This window comes from Desmodus rotundus, chromosome 2 (genome assembly GCF_022682495.2).
Source record: "Desmodus rotundus isolate HL8 chromosome 2, HLdesRot8A.1, whole genome shotgun sequence".
Classification (NCBI taxonomy): Eukaryota; Metazoa; Chordata; class Mammalia; order Chiroptera; family Phyllostomidae; genus Desmodus; species Desmodus rotundus.
This window is the reverse complement of record NC_071388.1, coordinates 182,086,293-182,108,317: the sequence shown is the minus strand read 5'-3', so window position 1 is coordinate 182,108,317 and position 22,025 is coordinate 182,086,293. Positions and strand designations below refer to the sequence as shown.

General features: G+C 43.1%; 1 protein-coding gene and 1 non-coding gene across 3 annotated transcripts in view; one reads left to right on the top strand and one right to left on the bottom strand.

The window, feature by feature from the left end:
• The window catches only part of CDK15 (cyclin dependent kinase 15), an 83,342-nt gene that overhangs the window by 4,625 nt on the left and 56,692 nt on the right, over window positions 1-22,025 (bottom strand). For both annotated transcript variants that reach the window (XM_024564207.2, XM_024564205.4), the window contains exons 11-12: window positions 15,357-15,405; window positions 8,899-9,038 (exon numbers count right to left, since the gene is read on the bottom strand). In XM_024564207.2, coding sequence (XP_024419975.2) covers window positions 8,899-9,038; window positions 15,357-15,405 — 189 coding nt within the window. The remainder of the gene's footprint in view (window positions 1-8,898; window positions 9,039-15,356; window positions 15,406-22,025) is intronic.
• On the top strand, window positions 16,872-16,998 carry LOC112308092 (U6atac minor spliceosomal RNA). Its single transcript, XR_002975103.1, has one exon. It is a non-coding gene; the product is annotated as a U6atac minor spliceosomal RNA (small nuclear RNA).

The window sequence follows — 22,025 nt, the reverse complement described above, 5'->3', positions numbered from 1 at the left end:
TTATAATATGCAATTTCATATTCTACTTTCCTTTTAGCTCATGCCATAGCATAGACACTCAAACAGCTAAAATAAACAGTGCAGAAACTTCACAGATTACTCGCATATCAACTCAAGTCCAAACCATCTTGGAGACTTCCTTCAGGGAGCAGTGTCCTTTTGCCTTGGGGACAGTGGCATGAAGATGTCCCTCAGGCTTCCTTGCCCCTCAAATGCAGCAGCCCCTCAAAAGCAAGGAAACAGGGAGGAGGGAGAGGGGGAAAAGAGATGGAATGAGGGGGGGGAAAGAAGGGGTAAGGGAGACATGGAAAAGGTATGGAGAGAAAGAGAGAGAGAGAGAGAGAGAGAGAGAGAGAAAAAGAAAGAGAGAGAGAGATGTTATCTCACAGAACAGTGCTGGGAAAGCAACCAGTTAACCAAAGGGATTCCAACCAATTTGGCCATGGACTGCTCGGTTCTCCTTCCCAATTCTTGGGGTGGGGGTGGGGGGTGGGGAGTGTGGGCTGGGGGGAGAAAGAAAATAAAAGAAAGAAGAAAAGAGAGGAAAAGAAAGAAGGAAGAAAGCATCAGAGCAGTTCTCCTGCAGCAATCTCACAAATGCAAAACCTTCCATTCGGCTGACTCCTCATTAGCTTACTGAATCTGACAGCATAATTATCGCAGCTGCTTCGCGCTTAGAATAAATAAATACGAAAGTGGGTGTTTAAAAATTTTTTGAGACGGCATATTCAGTCATCTAGACAGTCAGTAGGACAAGTTTATTTAAAACTTTTAGATTCTTATGTATTTAGATCATTTCAGAACAAGATAATGAGATAGTTGTCTTTCAGTCTAATTGAGTTCCTAAGCTCCTGGCTGTTGGCTGTCACCCTTTCAAACTTTGCTTTAACTTTCCTTCCTTTAGAAATCTGATCCTGGTGTCTCCATTTACTCTTCCTGGGCTGAGAACCGGTGAAGGCGGTGAACGCACAGTGTGCTGGAGTGCAGAAAGTGACTTAATGGGACTGAGGAGCTAAGTAACCTTTCACAGGAAACAAGATAATCAAATCTCTTTTACTTGCTTGCAATGGCTAAAGGAGAAAGCACAGGTTGGAAACCAAACCATCATTTCAAAAGGTCTTATAATTTCTCTTCACATGGTTTTTGCACTACTCTTATACATCAGCAATCCATCAGCTGGAGTTGCTTAGAGCATTGAATTATTCGGAGTGCACACAGCCTCATGAGTACATGGTAATTTTAGCTCATGTGTATGCACATAAGTTTCATATCTTCAAAGCCCAAAGGATCACACAGCACTTTAAGTTGAAGTTGCTAACTAACAAGGAGTGCACTCAAAACTCTGACTGGGAGCACAGCACATACACATTTCCAATTAAAGCAGATGATCTCTCCTTTTAAAATTAATTAGTGCCTATTTATCTTTTCCTCTTCTTTCCACCCTTAATTCCCCCAGGACCAAATTTATGTGAACCCTTACATATAGTGAGTTAAAAGCTTTATAAAATAAATATTCTGTCAATCTGGGATAAAGGAAGCTAGTATTAACCCATTGTGCAGGCTGAGAAATTGAGGTTTATGAAGGTCAATAATGCATCTTACATTGGGGAAAAAAGAAAACTCAGGTCCTTTACCTCTCAGTCCGGAGTTCCGCCTCCCAGTACCATTTGTCATACTTCATTATTTTAAACAATAGAGGCAACATAACATCAGCATTGAAAGAAAAACTTTGAAAAAGGAAAAAAATTATCCACAATCCTTTGAATTTTGTTGATTTGCATAATACATTTCACAGGTACATCACAATATGGAATTTTGTACCCTGCTTCCTCTCAGCTCATGTCATAGCACAGACACGCCCTGTTATAACAGACTCCTGTGAACTGTTTGAAATGATCCTGCGGTATCGTATGCTGAGCCAGTATGCCAACATTTGCTCGGATGGTTCTCCAGTGTTGGATATGCTGAGCCAGTATGCCAACATTTGCTCGGATGGTTCTCCAGCGTTGGATATGCTGAGCCAGTATGCCAACATTTGCTCGGATGGTTCTCCAGTGTTGGATATTTAGATTGTTTCTTTTCTTTTTATTTTGATCTGCAGTCAAATCTATCCCTGAGCTATACCCCCTCTTATTTTTTCTTTTTATTTTGTAATTTAAAAAGTATATAGACAACACTGTAATGAACATTTTATGCATCTTGGTTTATTTCTGTTCAATTGTTTCTGTGTATAATTTCCAAGAACCAAAGGTTGAAGGCTGTGAGCATTTGTATGGCCCCTGATATATATCCCATAATGCTTTGCAAAGATTTCTCCAGCTGACATCACCAGCAGCAGAGAATCATTTTACCCCAACCTCACAAACACTGGGAGTCATAAGGTTAAGGGGAAAAAATAACTGATTTGACAGTTATTTGTATTTATTTACTCACTAGTAAGGCTATTTATTCCATGTGTTAATATGTTCTTTTTCCACCTTTATAAGAAATTGCTATTTTATGCCTTTGACCAATTTTCCATTGGATTCCTGATATTTTTTAAATAAAATTGAATGAATTATAGTGAAACAAAAAATAAAGCACCATGGATTAAGAAATGGAAAAACCCAAGGGGGACTGTGTATTAAAGAAGAGAACAGAAACTAAGACAACAGGTTAGGGGTCTCCGTCAAACATAAAATCGAGCCCTCTGAATAGTGAGGTATTACCTGGGGTCATGTGGAATCTTTCCTGGGAAGGCTTTAAAATAAACATAGGTAGTGTATGAGACAGGGGAGAGGCCACGGGAGTGGGAATAAAAATCTTGGTTCCCATCTTCACTTTGCTACTAAGTTCCCGTGTGATCTTTAGTGAGCAGCAATGAGTAATGAGTGGCTTGGGAGTCTGAAGTTAAATCATGGCTCTCCCACTTACTAGCTGTATGACTTCGAGCAATTTACTTAGCCTCTCTCAGACTCAATTTTCTAGTAGGTAAATGAGGATAATAACTCTAGCCTTGCCAGTTAGTATATAGATTAAATAAAAATTTATGTAGGCCCTGGCTAGTGTAGCTCAGTGGATTGAGGATGGGCCTTCGAACCAAAGGGTCGCCAGTTCAATTCCCAGTCAGGGCACATGCCTGGGTTGCAGGCCAGGTCCTCATTAGGGGGCTCTCAAGAACCAACCACACATTGATGTTTCTCTCCCTCTCTTTCTCCTTCCCTTCCCCTCTGTCTAAAAATAAATAAATAAAATCTTAAAAAAAAAAGAATGTATGCAAAGCACATGAATGTCCAATGAATGGCAACCACTATTATTCTTTCCTGGGGACCTGGGATTCACCTACATAATGAGGACATGGAATAACAAGTCTCTAAGACCCTTCCCACTCGAAGGTCTCTAACTCTTTCCTGAAGAGTTTATCTTTACTTGGAGACTCTTTCATGCTCACAAATTTAACCAATTTAAGAGCTTGGTGGGGCTGAGGGACTTGGCTGACCCAGACTTCTCCTAGCAACACAGTTTATGCAACAGCTTTAAGCTGTGTCTCAACCCAGCATCTTGTCTAAGGTATGGGAATGGGCTGGGGACAACTGTGAGCATAGAAGGTGAAGAGGTGTGTAATGGAGGACACTTCCTAACTTGCTTCGTAAGTACTGGTTAATGGGGGATTTAAAAGGTAGAGAGGGTGGTCTGTCCTAGAAGCAGAACAGAATCAAGAGATAGGGCTCAGAATCCACCTCCCCTCTTCCCCACCATGCCTAACCCCTGAAACCTGGCTTCTAAAATGACAAAATATTGAATTTTGAATAGATTAGACAATAAATAGAATGATTTGATATCATAAGCATACACAGACTATAATAAATTTCACTAATACATGATAAAGAGTATTGAAATTATTGATAAAGAGTAAAAATCAGGATGAAATATAAGTCAGAACTGTGACACTATTATTTTTGTAAAAAGACACCTTCAGAACAATGCTAGATGCTATTATGAGGACGATCTTCTCCCTGGCTGTTCTTCCTCCCCAACCATCCAAACCCCACCCTCTTTCATGCCTGCTCACAAAGCCATCCTTGATCCTCACAGCTGGAGTTACTCTCACCTCTTTTGAGCAGCCAGAGCACTTCACACTTGACCTGCAGCTGTTGAGATAGTTGTCTCATTTCCTTAAGGGCTGTAAGCTGTTTGAGGACAGGGTCCATGACTAATTCATTTTTGCATCCCTCAATATCACACCTAATAGATGCTCCATAAATCTCTGATGACTGAAGTGGAACATAAGTCTTCCACTGTGTTAGGAAACTGAGTCTGTGTTGGGCCCATAGTCTTAGAGATAAGCAAAATAGTTGCAACAGGTTCAGAATCATGAAACAAAGTGATGAAAGAGTGAGAGAAACAGAACCTATATCTGGGGGTTGGGGGGAAGGTCAAAGAAGTTCAGCCTGGAGAAGTGAGCTTGGGAAAGTGATACCAAGGGATCTTCTAACATATTGAATATTACAGACATAATGTTAAAAGAAAGCCCGAAGTTCTCTTATTGGAGCAAAACAAAAAATTACTCAGATTTTAATGGGAAACATGAGTAAGCCTGCTGAAGACCTACCAGAGTATAGACACTAGGGTGGTGTGATGAAGGGTTGAGGTACATGCCATGCCTTTTTCCATCCTGACAAGTATGACAAGAAGGACTCTGGTAAATTGTTTTTGCAAAATTACTTGTGACACAATTGCCGTCTTTAAGTTTTAGGATTTTTCTCCCCCAAGATGCTGAAACCTGTTTTAAAGGAGAAGGGGGATTTAGCCCAGGAAAGAATGAGAGAGACTCAGCCTGGGATTTGGAAAGCAAAATGGGACCAACTGACGGGGAGAGAGAGAGAGAGCCTTTGAAGTCCTGAGGATCAAGGACCGGGGCTTAAGGACCAGACTCTTAAATCACGTGGCGTTTACTGCCATAGATTAAAAAAAAATACTTTTGTGGATCAGTGTCTGTGGTTCAAAATGGCAGGTTTCCAAAATCAGTCTTAACTCTCCAAGGGTAACATTTGGAAGGCCCCCTGCAAGAACAGAGTGGAGCCAGTTTCTACAAGGGGCAGCTTAATGATTTTCTACCCCCCCCCCACCCCCAAATCATTAAACAGTGTTCCTTTCTCAGAGCCCAAGTTCAAGCTGAGGGCAAAGGGAATTAAACGAAGAAGCTGAAACTGCAGCTAAGATTAGGGAGTTGCCAAGGGCCTAATTTTAGGTCCGTGCTGCCCCAGCTGACGTCCTGCTCTGCTGGCTCAGCCTTGAGGACCACAAGTGTGGCCATCGGCTGACGAATGCGTGAGAAGAGCGTCTCCCTGGCCATCTGCAAAAGCAATTAGCTTGGTGTTGGTGTGTTTTGAGAGAGACTCCCCATAATTTCTCCTTCAACAAATGTTTCTTCAGGTGTTCAGGAGTCAATAAGGGAAAACGTCAGCGCTGGGTAGAAGTTCCCACACGCTTGCCATTCTAATATTCACGCTTCTCCACTTCACAGTTCTCTCCAAAGGGGAACTAATATGGGAATTCCTGGATTTTCATGGCAAGTAACCCTCTGATTTCCACTGGCCATAAGCTTACTGTCACAACTTGGAGACAGGGTTGCTCAGGACTTCTCAGGCTTTGTGAAAATGGACATGGAGGATGTGAGCAATTCTTGCATTTTGGGGAGAATATCTATGTCACTCTTTCACTGGGACTGAGGCTGTCCTCCCACTTTTCACGTACTTCCCATGCACAGGTTTCATGCTTAAACTGTCTTCTCCAGAGGGCAGACAGTAAGAGCTGGCATCTCCCAGATCAAAGGGGAAACAGAATATATTTTAAAGTGACAACTTTGTTATCCTGCAACCAAAATAATAAAATGATATAAATATAAGCCCCTAAATCATTCCATACTGAATTGTCACCAGAGAGCAAAATTTCTTGCATAACTATGGCAGGGAAACTCTCTTTACAAACCACTCATAAGAGCATGTCTTATTTTTGCACAATTTTCATGCCTGGGGCAACCTACCAGGGATGAGGATATAGCTTCTGTGTCTCTACTGGTTGGGAACTACGATAACTGGTTGGTGTTCCCTGTCTGCAAAGGAGGCTCTTAATAAAGGCTCATTGCCATGGGCAATAAAAAAGTACGCTGGTGCTGCCAGGCCAAGGGAATGCATCCTCTCGTGCGCAGGTGGCAAACACAAGGCCCGAGGGCCGAATCTGGCCCTCCACCTTGTTTTATCCAGCCGGGCACCTTGTTTCTCCCCTGAGGAAGCACCAAGCTCTTGCTTAACTGTTGAGGAGTAGTTACATTTATACAGTCCTAAAATTGCATTTGGTCCTTTGAAGGCAACCTCGAGGCTGATGTGGCCCCCGTTGAAAACGAGTGTGACACCCCTGCTCTAGTGGATGTGCCCTTGGTGTGGGCCACTGCTGTCAAGGTGCACAGGCTGGCCCCAGCTGCTTTTCTCTCTCCCTGTATATTTCTTTCCAATTTTCCTGGTAGATTTGCTTTCCCTGTCTACTTGTCCCAAGTCCCATCTGTCGGTCTGTCTCTAAACCTATTTCTGCACCCCCTCTCACATGCACACACACGAACCCCCAATCCCGCCCCCCTTCCCCTGTCTCTTGGCACCGGCCCTTTCATCTTCTCCCTTGGGGATTTGAGATGTCGCTGCAGGAAGTGCTTGTCGGCCCAGGCAGCAGCAGCAGAGCCCCGTGGCTTTGACAAACCTCATTTAATTGGGAGGAAGCCAGGAGAATTTGAAAGACCTGAAACATCCATGAAACTCCTTTTATCAGGCATAATTTAAACTCTGCATGGAAAAACCCCTATATGTATAAAGAAAAGTCAACTCCCCTCCTGCTGTGAGCGCTCTTCGTCTCCCCCAGCACAGGCAGCCTCCTGCAAGATTCCATCTTTTCATTTTTCTAAAAGTGTCAAAGTAGATTTGGGTTCTGTGGCTGGGTGAACAGAGAAGGAATACAGATCGGTCTCTCTCACACCTGCATGTGTGCGCACACACGCAAGCAGAGCCCCTGTGTTGGTGGCTTTGTTTCAGATGGCCAGGAAAAATCAAAACTCAAGTTTCTAACAACACATCGGTTTGGACAGCGATTGTTTCTTCCTAATTACCCTTCATCAGGCAAAAGCTGATGCCCAGAAAACTTTGAAGATCCCAGCAGTTCTCTGTATGTGGAATAATAGATCCTGGAGGAGGGCCAATGGGAGAAGTTTCTTTAAGTGGAGAGAGGAGCGTGTGAGAGTATGAGAGAGAGAGAGTATGTGTGTACACCCAAGCTTGTATACTTGCTTGAAGTGGTAGTTAGAAGTCCTAAGCCTGAGAGAAGAAAGCTAACAAAGAGAGATCTAGGGGCTCAGCATGGGAAGAGGGAATGGGATGGGAGAGGGGGAGGGGATGGGATGAAGTGAGGGGAGAGGAACCAGGAGGGTACCAGTAAGAATTATAGGTCTCCTGGAATGCTTTTTATTCCACCCACATGCCAAACCATGTCCCTTCCCTCCTTTCAAATTCCACTCCAGATTCACCTCCAGTCTAATCCATCTCACTTGACTTATTCTGGTTCCTCCAAAGAATTGCCTTCAGCACACACACATTCTCTGAACATCTGCAGCTGATTATGCACAGACTGGAGCTGTTTAGATATGATTTGTGCTAATATGTGTACGAGGGTGCCCTGTTTCCTCTTCCTCACCCTCTTTTCCTCCCACACCGTGGGATCTTTGAGGTCAAGGACAAGCCTCTTTTTTCCCTCAATTTTTATAGCACTTAATATGTTCTTGACACTTAACGGCAACTTAATAAATACTGATGACTGACTCTTCTCACAGGGTTAAGTAAGACACATTAACCCCAGTTGCATGATTCTGGCTATTTCTGGAGATCCTAAATGACTCACTTTAATAATAAAATACCTCGAGAAATCCCAAACTAAGAGCTTTGAACCATTGCAGGACAATGTCCTCAATACAATGGTGCTGCATTTGCAAACCCTGGAGACTTTGGCCAGGCCATATGTCCCAGGATCTTGCACAGAAGCTCCCCATCCCTTCTACTACCTTCTTCCCAGTCTGAGTCTGTAGGCCTTCCTTGTTAGCTCTTCCTCTCCAGCTTAGGACTTCTAAAAACTGTTTTCAGTTGAATGGTGGGTGTTTTCAAAGTAACCCCACCTAAGCACAGTCCCCCCCAACAGCCCGGGCTGTGACCACACTGCCCACATCCTCCGCGTAGCCTTTCCTGGCCACATTCTGAGAAACATGAGGAGAGCTCCAGCCACATGATCCCTCAGCAGATTTCAGATTTGGAGGATGACTTCAGGCCCAGGCAGCTAAGCTGATTTCAGGGTAACTTGTGTTTCCCGTGGGCGTCTGGCCTGGGAGGGTGCTCCCCTCCCCGCAGCGCCCCACCCGGGTACTTCCCCTGGCAGCATCAGATTACCAATCCAGACAGGCCCAGCTCTCCTCTCTGACATATCCATGTCACCTATCATCTTACTCTCCATGGAGAGAGAGAAGGGGGTTGTTAGAAGCTTTGGTTTTGCTTTTCCTGGCAGATGCTAGTGAAAGTAAACTCAGAGGAAACCTTCATCTCATCCAATTTCTAAGTGTAAGTGTGTAAATGGGAAGTGTTTAGATAATTACAAAGAGGCCTGTGTCACCTAAATCCACCAGTGCTTTTGAGTTTTAGAGAATCTCATGCAACACTCAAGCAAGATTGCATCCCACCTTGCTTCTCCTGGGCAAACTGGCCTCTAAGCTCATGTTTGGTTGTAAATTCTATGATTCACCAGTGCTCAGAGGAAATACTTAGACACCAAGACTGTGTGCGCGTGCGCACACACGCGCACACACCCACACACACCCACACCCTCACTGACCATCAGGAAGCTGGTGCAACTGAGATGGCAGGGAGCTGAAATAATCATGAGCCAGGGCTTCCTGGGCGGAGACGCGGTCTCTGGGAAAGCCTTTCAGCATTAGTGAGGCCAGGTCTTCAGCTTCAGGAATTCTGCCCAACCTGAAAAAATGGAGGAGAAGAAGAGTTTCTCCAGAGACCTCCCTTCTGATAAATAAAAGAGGAAAGGAGAAAAGTAAAGAAAAGAGATGGCTGGAAGAGGGTATCACATAGAATTTTCCTGGGATTAGTAAAGTTGATGGCAAGTGGAAAAATAACCCCCACAGTGAAACTCTTACCTGTCCAGCTACCAAGAAAGGGAAAAAAGCTCAGTATTCAATCATTCAACGCCTACCCCCACTCCCAGCCTCCATAGTGTCTCTGGAACCATGTATACATAAAGGACCCAGAATTATAATTATAGAAGCAGAAATATATAATTAAGGATTCTCCTTTGAGGGACACAGCAGCCTCTACCAAACAGAAAAGCCAGGTTGGAAATACACTCCAAGGGCAGCAAGCATTGACTCCTGGAAGGGGAAGAGGGAGAGAGGCAATTTTGGAGGTTAAAGCTTAGATGGAAAACACCCTTATGTATTTCTGAATGGAGCACCTTTCTGACGCTCCATTCCCAGGGTTAGTAGCTAAGATGTTCTCTCGACTCTCCATGAGGTGGAGTAGGAAGAGAGATAATTAAGTACCCAAATTACAGTAAGGACAGATCCTCAAGTTGACCTCATGTTAAATTATAAATCTGGAGATGCATAAATCCATCAATTGAGCAACTACTATGTGTTAGGAGGTGGCTGGTTCTGAGAGATACAGGCAAGACTCTGCCCTCTGGCAGCTTGGTCTAGTGGAGGTGTCAGACACTCGTCAAATTATCATACAAATGCATAAGTACGACTGTGAAGAAAAGGGCCCAGATATCTGATTGAGAGTGGGAGGAGCTAGTCAGGGAAGGCTTCCCTGAGGAAGCCACATTTGAGTTGAAGGCTGAGGAATTGGGGTAGGCAATGTAGGCAGAGATCTGTGGTGCTCATACAGACCCTGGGGTGGGAGGGAGAAGAGTGAGTTTAAGGGAAGAAAGGCCAGTTGGCTGGCCTAGGCAAAGAGTGGGAGAGGGTCCAGAGATGAAGCTAGAGAGGGTTGCAGGGGCTAATCCTCCGGCCTTGTGGGTCTTCACGTTTCCTATGTACTTATAATGTTTGAAAGTCTTTGCTAATCTAGCATCAATCATTTAAGTACATACACCCATCTCTAGAGCCCACAGAAAGGTTTACAAGTGGAAAGCCACAATACGGAAAACTGCAGGTCCCAGGGGGCAATTAACCACAGGACTGATGTCTGACATTCAGAATTAAATTGCATGGCCGTGCAAATCCCCAATGAAACAAAAGTAGACGGGCTGATTTAATGTCAAATATACATACCAATCTGAAACAACAGAGAACTGATACCCTTCCCCTTCTATGATGCAGTGAGGCTGGAAGTCCTGGCCCAGAGCAGTAATTTGCCTAATTTTTGCATAGGATTTACATAAGAAACTTTCAGATATCTCATTCCCGTGACATAAAACTGTTTCTACAAACAGGCAATTTTACCCTCAAACTCAGAATTAATTGCTTTATAGATTTAACAAAAAAAAAATTGCAAACCCCCAGTCCTTGCAAATTTCCAGGCCAGTTAGGAGACAAGGAAATCTGGGATGGAGGCCTGTTTAGTAGTTAGGGCCCGAAGAGGGGCTGGTGGGTATGGGTGCCCTGCCCGGCATAGGTTTTCAGGGCTAACAAAATGGGGTTTGGAGTGGGGAAGCTGGTACAAGTCACTAGGGCCCGGTATTACTCTAGAAGGAGATTCAGGGAAAACTTTGTGAAGAAATTGTTGTTGGTTCACTCTCACCTATAGCGTAGTAAGGGGGGACATATGCCAAACTTGGGATCTGAACCCACTCTAAGAATTTCCAGGGGGTGGGTGGGTGGATAGGTGGTCGTGGTGAGGGCGGAGCAATGCATCTATCAGCGCCCACCTCCACCCTAATCAGTGATTTGTTCTCTCTGCACACTCCCATCCATTGGCTCATCATTGAATTGTTACAGGATTCCTCTGTAGAAGAGGCTGAGGAGCTGCAATCTGATTGAATAAGGAAGGCAACAGGACCTGTTTTGACCTGGTGTTAGCATAGCATACATACTGTTTTTATTTAGACTGTGTTTATGTCAGATGGCTGGGGAAGCCAGGAAAAGCTGATGGAGCTCACAGGGACAGTAGGGACACATAGGAAGAACAGGCCACTTTTATCAGAACATTGAAAGGAGAGTGGTAATATAAAGACTTCTTTTTTAAGACTTTTCTCTTCTAACTAACTAACCCTCTCCCCACTCTTCCCACAAGACTTCTAGTGGTGCTGGGATTTGTTTCAGTCCTATGGCCTCCAAACCATGACTGCCGCCACCCACTTCTCCTGCTCCTTAGCTGGCGGAGGCAGTGACAATGGCAAAGCATACAAATGAAGTCTTTCCCTTCTATGAGCCAATTTCATGTTGGTCTTCCCTGTGTAAGCCAAATCCATGCCCTCCTTGAATATAAGCCTTACTAGCAGCTCGCAGTGGGGCCTCTCAATCCGGACAAGCATCTTAATACTCTCTTGCTCTCCGCATATTGCACTCCTATTTGGGAGCTGAAAAAAGAGCCCCAGGGATACAAATGTTGTTTTGTTGGGCACAAATGATAATTTTTTCACTACGTTTGTTTCATTTTGCTTCTTTTGAGACACACTTCGACTCCCACTAGAACAATTATTCACTGGTTACAACCTCTACTTTGGATATGAAAGTTGGCATGAAAAGTGAACACCACAAATGTTAATTTGCCTACCAGCACCTTTCCATATAGGCTAAATGTTAACGAATGTCATTTGTTAGGCTTGTGATGTTAACTACCAAACACACCTGAAGTATCTTGCAGGGTTAAGAGAATCCACCCACCCAATTAATGAGCGTCTGTTGAGGACAAAGAGTCCTCTGGGGAAACTCTCCTTCTAGTAACGAGAAGTGTTCCACTGTTCTACTTATTGTAGAATGCTTAGAAGATGCAGAGAGAAAATTAAAACTCTTCTTTCACTTAGATAACTCCCTTCACTCAAAGATAATCGCCATTGCTTTCGTGTTCATTTTTTCTTCTTTAGTCCTTTATTTTTATGCTGTTTTTTCTTGTTTTACCTAAAAATGGGATCATACTCTACATGTTGTTATAACTGAATTTTTCCACTTGACTGTGTTGATCACCTTCCCAGGACTTGGAATAGCTTCCTAGGACATAATTTTAATGGCTGCATAGCACTCCATGACGTAGCCATGCCATAACCTACACGGTCCGGCACTTATCGAAGTTGTTTCTCTTTTTTGTTAAGAGTGTGAGGGGCTACTATTAAAATCACGTTGTGACAAATATCCTCAAAGAGAAATCCTTGTGTACTTGTGTGATGATTTTCTTAGTATACATTCTGAGAATTGAAATTCCCAGGTTGAAAAATATACAACATGTTAAAATTTTTTATTAAGAACATCATTTTCCATTTCTACCAGCAACCCGGGAGAGCTCCTGTCTCTATGTGCAAGGAAAACAAACTCATTCCAGCTGACCTGAATTGCCACAGGCCCCGTTGCTTATGAGAGTTGTAAAGAAAGATTAAAATGGTAAATTGATCCTAAAAGATGTGCTGGGTGAGAGGACATTCATAATTTTTGAAGTCCAGAATAGCAACACAAACTATGAGAAAAAATAAAAATCAGGCTTTGTGGTTGTGTAAAGCACCACCAACTAGCTCATCACTCCACACATCTAAAATCTGGTGGTTCTCAGGAACCTGAGGCAACAGCACAACCGGTCTCTGAGTATAAAAATCTCCCACTGCCATTGCTGCCTGGTATCAACCTTGACAGTGGAAGGGCTTTGTCTGTTTGTTGCACAAGGCTGGTCACTGAGTTCAGCTGGGCTCTTTGTTGTTTTCCCCTAGAGCCACAGAAAGAGAAAAAAGGCAGGGATAGAGTGGGCGCTTTTATTTTTCAATTTGTTTTTATTTTGAAGTAATTTTAGGTTTACAGAAGATTTGCTGGCAAAATGCAGAGAGTGATCTTGTATGTTTTACCAGCTTCCCTGAATGCTAACATCTTACCTAACCACAGTAAAATGATCAAAACTAAGAATTATTATTGGCACAATACTATTTACTAAGCTGCAGGCTTTATTCAAATGTCATCATTTTTTCCCCCAAGAACGACCTTTTTGTTGTTGTTTCAGGAGCGTGGGTACTTACTTCTTTAATGCTGTCAACTTAGGATACCCCCAGTAAGAAATGTATCCAACACTAGGGAGAAACAATATCAAAGAAGCTATAATATCCTAATCCGTCTATCACGTGAGTGTGCACTTGCTAGGCCCACGTTAATCGGGTCACCACCAAACTGCAGGCAAACCCCAGGCCCTGGAGGGCATTTGTAGCCCTGCACAGATCTGATGCACCTCGGCTGGAATCTTGTAGAAAAGCCAGTGACACCTTGGCTGCTCTTCACTCATCACACTTGTAACCTGACTCAACGGACAAAGACACAGAGCCCTGGGTACTGGGTGAATCCTGGCTCTATGTCTTAGCTTGACAACCTTGGCCAAGTGACTTAACTTCTTTGAGGCTCGGTTTCTTCCTCTTTAAAATGGGAATGAGATTTGTTAGGAATACATGAAATAACATAGGTAGCATGGCAGACATCCCACCTAACATTAGACCTTTTTCAATGCCAAAGACCAGAGAATGTCAATGCCAGAGCCAAGAATTGTCTTGGGTGATAACCTAGGCCAGTGTTATCCAATAGGACTTTCCATAGTGATAAAAATGTTTTATTTCTGCCCCATCCAATAGTGTAGCCACTACTCACACGTGGCCATTGAGCCCTTGAAATTTCACTAGAGCGATGGAGCAACTTGAATTTTAACTTTAATTAATTTAAATTTAAAGAGCCACATGTGGCTAGTGGCTACTGTACTAGACCACACAGCTCTGGACATTACTCTTTGCTCTGAGGATCTGAGCAGAGAGAAGCCAGAAGTCCGAACTAGGACAAAGGTATTGCTGGGAGCCAGGCAATGGGGAGAGGTGCTGGGTGTTGCACATGGTCAGAAAAGTCCTGCTCAGCCCTAGAAGGAAGGGCTGGTAGGAAGACAGCCGAAGGCTGGCGGCACTTTCTTCTGTCAGGCGACAGTGCCAGCAGCAGCTGCACAGGGTGTTAAGGTGGTTTGCAGGTTTGGAGTGAAATGGTAAGCCAATAGTGAAATGGAAGGAAGCCACAGAACAGTGCTAAAATACAAATACGTCCAGCTAGGGGTTACCTGGCTATGCAGGTAAGAGGAAGTTTGCACATTTAAAAAGAAATGATAAACAGCAGTTCCCTGGAGCCTGTCCCCAAAACAGCAGGGACTTTTGGGTGGTACAGTGCTTTGAAAACACATATGGAGTGTGTGGTTGTCCTGATGTGGGCTGGGGAGCGTGCTTCCCAATAAAAGATCCTTTGGTAACCCATAGTTCTATATTCTACTCTGTGTTCTGATAGTCACGCTATGGGGAGGCTTTCTGAAGCACGTGAACAAGAAGTCTGGAGAAACCAAACAAAATTGGGTTGAGTTAAACTCTACCACATTTGCAGGGAAGAACAACATTCAAATGTTCAGTTGGGATTTCTTCCCCTTCTCCCCACCTGCAAGAGTGTGTTTTTCTTTGACATTTGAGCTCGTTTCCCCTGTCTCTGATGTTTTCCTCACTGCCCTTTTTGCCTCTTCACTGAAGCAAAAAGAACAGAGCCTGGGCTAATTACTCTCAGATCAAATAATACTGGTTATTGTAATTGGTCATTGTCCGAAAACACTGAGTTCTTCTTAGCCCTGAGGTTGCCTGGCACGGCTTAGTTAGCTAACTATTCCGGGAATGTCTCTATTATCTGTTTTACTTTGCAAAAGAAACTAGGGATTTGTTGAAAGCTGGTAATAAAAGTCTGCCCTGGTCTGAGCGAGACTGCGTAGAGAGGGCCTGGGAAAGCATGACCTCCATGAATCAAGCTTAACCCCCACCCCCCTCCAATAGCCACTCAATGATGTTATTTGGTTTCTCTGTGTCAGAGAATAATAAACCCACTAGGTTTTCTTGCAGGCCAACACTCCCTCATTCTCAGGGCCTCGGGCATGGTTGAGGGGCACAAAACAATTTTAATGACTTAACTTAGTGAATGTAAAATGGTTCATAGATAAAAACTAACAGACTCACAGGAGGCTGGCTCTTCCAGAGGCACCCTATTCCAGGGGCCTGCAGATTGAGGTGCTCAGTGGCCTGAGGTCCAGGAAAATGTCCCTTCAAACTCTGCTGAAAGATAGGCTTTCCATGGTGGTACTTACCTGTTCCAGACACGTTGAAGGCTCTGAGGTTTAGACAGTGGGAACCATTCTGAAAAGCACACACAGACATGTTAAAAAAAACAAAACAACCCTAAAATCCTGTTTCCAACAATCTTCAAATCCTAAATATTCTTCTTGGCTTGGAGTAAGAGAGAATTCAGGTATCAGGTAGGCAAAGTAAATGATGTTTAAGGCCTCTTTTCACTATGAATATTTTATGATTCTGTGTCAGGTCGCTATTATGCATTGCACTGTGTCTCCCTTCCCCCCAATTCATATGGTGAAGTCCTAACCCCTCAGGACTTGACCTTATGTGGAAAGAGGGTCATTGCAGATATAATTAGTTAAGATGAGGTCATTAGGGTGGGCATTAATCCAATATGACCGATGTCCTCATAAAAAGGGGGACAGAGACAGACATGTACAAGGGAAGACGACGTGAAGGGACACAAGAAGCCAGCCATCTATGAGATGCGCCTGGAACAGATCCTTCCCTTAGAGCCCTCGGAGGGAACCAATGCTGCCAGCACCTCAATTTCAGATCCAGCCTCCAGAACTGTGAGACAGCAAATCTCTGTGCTTTAAGCCATCCAGTTTGTGGTATTTAGTTATGGTGGCCCTAGCAAACTAATATAGTCACTATGTTCAGTAAAAGTCAACAAACATTTATTTAGCATTTACTGTGTGCAGAGTATATACCGAGTGCTTGGAGAATACAACAGAAATGAAAATAAATCTCCCCACTCAGAGCTTATAATTCATTTGCTCCATGAAAAATCATGTGACAGATGATGCAGCAAAGTCACACAAGTGGTAAAAAGTAACAGGGAAATTTCATATGTCACTTGCAGTAAAATTGGAAGTGAATCCTGGCTTGAATGATCCAAAATGGATGACAATAAAATTTGTAATTATGTTTGGAGCACTCGTTATAATGTTTACATGTGGCTACATGTGTTTCTACTATTCTTGGTATTGACACTATCCCAAAATAAAACCACGATACAGGAAACAATTCTCATTCATTCAGGAAATACTAATTGAATGCTTTCTTGATCTCAGGGCCATAAGAGAAGCGGCGGGGGATATAACGGGGGATATAAGCTGATGCCCCTTATCCAATCCCTCTGTTTCCCACTCCGGTGAGAAAAGTGCATGTCAACTCTCATGTAAACAGGTGTTTTTGCCTTATACTTTTCTTGGGCTCGAAATGTAATTGTTTTGGTTTTAAAAGATCTCTTCCTCCAGTTCCTACAGTAATGGAATACACCAAGACTGTTTACCCAACAAAGAATTTAATTGTATTTGGGTAAAAACCGATTTGCTAATGCTGACAAATTCGTCTACGTGTATGTACAGAACGTGACCCAGGAGACGGCTCACCAGATTCTGAGAGTGGTTATACAGGACTTTCCCCTTCTTACTTCTACGTTCCTTTCCTTACATTTATTTTTTCAATAAAAATCACATTATTTTGAAACTTCAAAATTAATTTCAATTAAGAGTGGAATTATAGTGTTGTATGAAAGGAGAGAAGGTTAGCACTCCCCTTGACAAGGATGGAAGGGGCCCTCTGGCCTAAGCACACACATACTGTTCCAGCATTGCCACCTATGGTCGTGGCCTCTGACCACTGTTGTTGTGATGGGAAAAAGGCAGGACAACTGTAACTAAACAACAATATTTTTTAAAAAAAAATGGAATTATAGTGGTAACAGTAGTAGAGTAAAAGGAGTAGTTAAAGAAAGTGATCAAAGCTGAGTTTTCAAGGCCAGATGCAATCAACTGTGGACCCCTCTGCTGGCGTTTGCTGGCCCCAGGGGGGCACTGAGGGAAGCACTTGTAGGTAAAGGTCTGTGTTCAGATGATTGTGCCTGAACTCAAATAACCAGTGAAGAGAAGAATAGCTGGCATTTCGGATGTTTAATTTCCAAATCACTTTCTGCTGCCTATTTACAGTTCTTCCCTGACTAAACCAAAGTAAAATATTTCCTCGTTCATTCACATCTCAATTTCCAGTTGACATAATGAAATCCATTTCAATTCTCTCCCATGTTCTGAGCCCTACTCAGACCCCTATGTATTGCTTGGCTGTTAGTATTTAACACTATTCCTAACTTTGGCGTTGTCCTTGTGGAACATGTGTTTGGAATAAATTGAATTAGGGTTTGAACACTGAACCTAGGGTTTGAAACTGCTGCTTCAGCTTCACTGAAACCTTAAGCAAGATACTTTAACCACTGCCAGCCTGTTCCCTTAACTCAAGTTGGAGGTCATGTTCCCTTCAAAGGATGAAGTGATTCATGGAATTCATTGATTCATTGAGCTAATGAATATAAAGTGCCTTCCCCAGAGCACTAAACAAAATAAATGCTGTTTGCTTCCCTTCTTCTCATTCTTCCTCTGAAAAGTGATGGGCAATGTAAACCATGTGTGGGTAAGACCCTGGACCCAGGTTTCGAATCCACACTGTGCCCCTTACCAGCTGTGTAACCTGAGGGTGGTGCTCAGCCTCATTGGACCTCAGTTTTCCCGTCTGCAGAAGGGGGATAATTCTACTCCCTGCTGCATAGGGTCACTGTGAGAATTAGGATCATGAGTGTAATACAAGTAATTCCTGACGTCTTGCCTCTGTTCTTTCTGTCTTTTCTCTTGTTTGATGTACCTACCACGCTTTTCTCTCTCCTCTCAGGTATTTCTAAGTAACTCCAAAGTTTTCAAATCTGTAAAATGGGAATACTTTTCCCAGTTGTATGGGAGGGTTAGAGAAGATTACACACTTGATGTGTAATAGGGGCTCAGTAAATGTTAGTCTTATTCATAGCCTTTTTTTTTTCTTCTTGTCTTTACCTCTCATTTGAGAGAGCTAGCGTGGTCTAACAGAGTGCTTCTCCAGCCAAGCTGTACATTAGCAGCCCTCACTCAGGAGAGTCTGATTCTCCAGTCCTGGGGAGGACCCAGCATTAGTCCATTGGGGCGCTGTTATTATTGTCTTTGATGGTCTCCAGATGTTTCCAGTGTGGTGCTAAGTGAGGCAGAAGAGGCTGGTCTAGCAAGGAGCGCAGGGTTGACCCCTCACCAGCGACTCCCACACACTTAACGGTGAGCTTATTGGGAGAATTCAATTAATCAGTGTACATAAAAATTGCAGAACTTAGAGTCTGACTCATACGAGAGGTTTTTCAAGGATGGGAAAGAAGCAGCCTGATAAGGGAAAAATCAGTTTGCATAAATTCTACCAGTAAAGGATGACCTGTTAGGAGTTGCACCAGGAGACAATATAATAACATTGAACTTGAGGTTCCATGTCTTTCATAGACTGTGCCTGACTCTCTTCCCACATCTATTTTGTGGCTGCATTAGCTGAGATAGAGGGATGAATGTGTCCAGAGTCATTCAGCTTGCTGTTATGAAGCCCAGCCAAAGCCCAATGCTTATTCGTGGCCTCCCATCCCACTCCTATGCAGATAACCTGATGCTGAATGACCTTGTCTCCCATTGATTTTTCCGCCAGTAGTTAAGCTGCAAGCGATCAATGAGAGAATGATCCACAGACACACATTTTACACAGTGCCATTTCGAGAGGAGTCTGTTTCTCTGTCTTCAGTAGTCTCTAAAAATCATAAGTCTGTAGGCAGCTTATTTCCCTTCCCCTACCATAGCTGATAGTAAATCTTGAGACCAGATTTTTCTCCTGCAGTTCTCTTTAAAACAGTTTGATTTGGAGTTCAATTGGAATTTGAGATAGGAAAAGCAAAGTAAGCTACAAAAAGAAACTTAAAAGGCTGAACATTTAAATTTCCCAACTAAATAGAGTAAAATTAAAATCATGGTAGAACTGTTGCCTTCATAGTCAAATAATGCATTTTTTCATAAATAGTTAAGAAAGCTCATTTCAAGAACAGTAACCTTAGTTAACAGACACTTGTTGGTTGGTTGATAAAGTATCACCAGGACCATTCGGAGTCTAACCTCAAGGTAAAACATTTTCTAGTTACTATAGTCTTGTCACAACCACCCTAAGGTTATCTTATAAGTGCTGTCTACTGAGCTACACCTCTGGAATTTCCCAAATACAATGCATTCTTGAGATACCGTATATTTAAATAGTTGATAATGTTGTTAGCCTTATTTCACTATCTCAAGCAGTAACTTTAAAACCACACCAGAAAAATCTGTAGCTCTTCTGTCTCCCCCTGCCCCCCACCCCAAACACATACATTCACACCCTCCCGTCTGCTTGCTTCCCTCTTCCTTAAGTGCCTGGCTTGGAAGCTTCCTTAGTCTTTGGCTCAAAGAGTCTAAATTTGGCTATTCTGATGCTTTTTAGCAAGCTTTAGACTCCTGTTGGGGCGTCATCAGGATGCCAAAAGGCAATGTTATCACTGAGGGTGTTCCTTGGCATTTGAGCCTGGCACTCCCACACACATTTGTGGTTTATCACTTTTCTAACCCTGCATCAAAACTTTCTGTGGATTTTAAGAAACGATCTCATGCTGTGAAGCCTACCCCTAAGGTAATTATATCTCAGTAAAGGAAGGGGAAGCCAGGCCTTGCTTGCTGTGGGTGGAGGGGATGATAAAGCCTGGAGTCTCTCCTCTTTGCCCAGGACCTTTCCATGTTTAATGCCTGTCCACACCCACAGATGGTGTTTGAGGTATAGCTTGGCCACTCGTTGTTGGTGGTATTTAATAATGCATCATTTGACAACATTTGCCATTTTGTAGGAGTCTCAACAAATGTTTAAGGCCCACCACAGAGAGGCATTGTGCTCAGCACTGGGAATACACAGTCGCGTATTGAACTTGACCTTCCCTCAAAGAGCTTATGGCCATATGATTTTGGTGGTATATCATCATCATCTGGTCTTCTGCAGCCCCTCTGGATGTTCCTTCTCAGCTTCCAGAGACCCCTTTCTCCTTTGCTTGATCCTTAGTACTGGTCCCCCAGGGTTCCAACACAGTCTTCTTTCTCTACACACTCTCCCTTGGGCAATTGAATTCATACCCGGGGCTTTAAATAACACTTTAAGCAGATGACTTCCACTTTTGCATTTCTAGATTGGACTCTTGTAATCATAGGCTTGTATTTCTAATTGCTCTCTAGGTATCTCCATTAGGTGGCCCCAGAAATAACCTAATCTCAAAATGTCCAAACCTCGTACTCGTTACCTTCCCCACAAACCTGTTTCTTCCCCCTTCTATTACCCGTGCCAGAGGAAGGCGCTGTCATTCTTCCACCCACTGCAGATACATTTTCCCTTCACAGCTCAAATCCAATCAGTTACAACTTTCCCTTCACTCTGCCTCCTAGATGCTTTTTTGGTTTGTCCCTTCCATTCTTTATCCATTGCCACGGCTCTAGTTGAGACTTCCTATTTGTCTTCTAGAATCTAGCAGGGGTGTCCAACCTTTTGGCATCTCTGGGCCATATTGGAAGAAGAAGAGTTGTCTTGGGCCACACATTAAATACACAAACACTAATGAAAGCAGATGAGCAAAAAAAAAGGTTTTAGGTTAATTTACGATTTTGTGTTGGGCCACATTCATAGCCATCCTGGGCTGCATGCAGCCTGTGGGTGGCGGGTTGGACACCCTGAAGAACATTGTCACAGTACTTCTGTCCAATTTAATTCTCCGTATAATCTTCAAAGCCATTCTTCTAAAATTTAAGTCCTGCCATATCACTTCCCTGCTAACAATCATCCAATGCCTCTGTTTGCTTACTAGTCAAGTCCAAATCCTTAGGATGATTACAGAACATTTCCCCATCTGCCCCCATCTACTCTTCCAGGTTAATTTCCAGCAATGTCCTACCACAAAACCAACATTTTAGCTTCCCTGTGCAATTTACCTGCTTGGTATATTATCAAATATACCTGCTTTCCAACTCCTCTATGTCAAGTTCCTTTGTCTAGAATGTTCTTTTTCTCTTGTTCACCTGGAAAAAGCCCACTTAATCATCCTTGAGACCCAGTTCTTTCTCTCAAACGATCCCTAAAATTCCCCAGGCAAACCAGGGGTGCCTTTTTCTAGAGATCCCCAGGGGGTGTAAATACTTTCCACACTGTATTATTTATCATTCCCCCTCCAGACTGTATGCCTTGAAGGTAAGTATCAATGTCTTATTTAGTCTTTAATCTCCCAGTCCCAACACCTAGCATTCAATAAATATTTGTTGAATGAATGAAAAATTGATGCTGGGGTAAAAAATAAAAGTGAAGTAAATTTACTAAACCCTATTCTTAAAATGCAAAAGTATCTCAAGAAATCCCACGTGTGCGTCCTGCTCTGTGTTTTCCAGAGACCAGTGACGCACGGCACTGGCCATGAAGGCGGGGAAGGAGCCGCCAACTTGAGCCACTTTTATGATATCTGGAATCTTAAGACTCCTTTTCTTGAACTAGGAAGAAACATAGGAGGGTTTTACTTGAAAAAAAATTGTTTTAACTTGCTTTCACTCATTTGCAATTTTTCCTAATTTTAACTACTTAAAGATCATCTAGTCCCCCTCAATAAGAACTACTAATTGCCACCAAATAAATTAAAGATGAGAAAACTAAAAATAAATGTAGAAACTAGAAGAAACTGTTAATGAAGATCAAAGAGGGCTGTGTATCTAAATGGATTTCCCTGACTGATTTGGGGGACGGGTTAATAAAGATGTTAA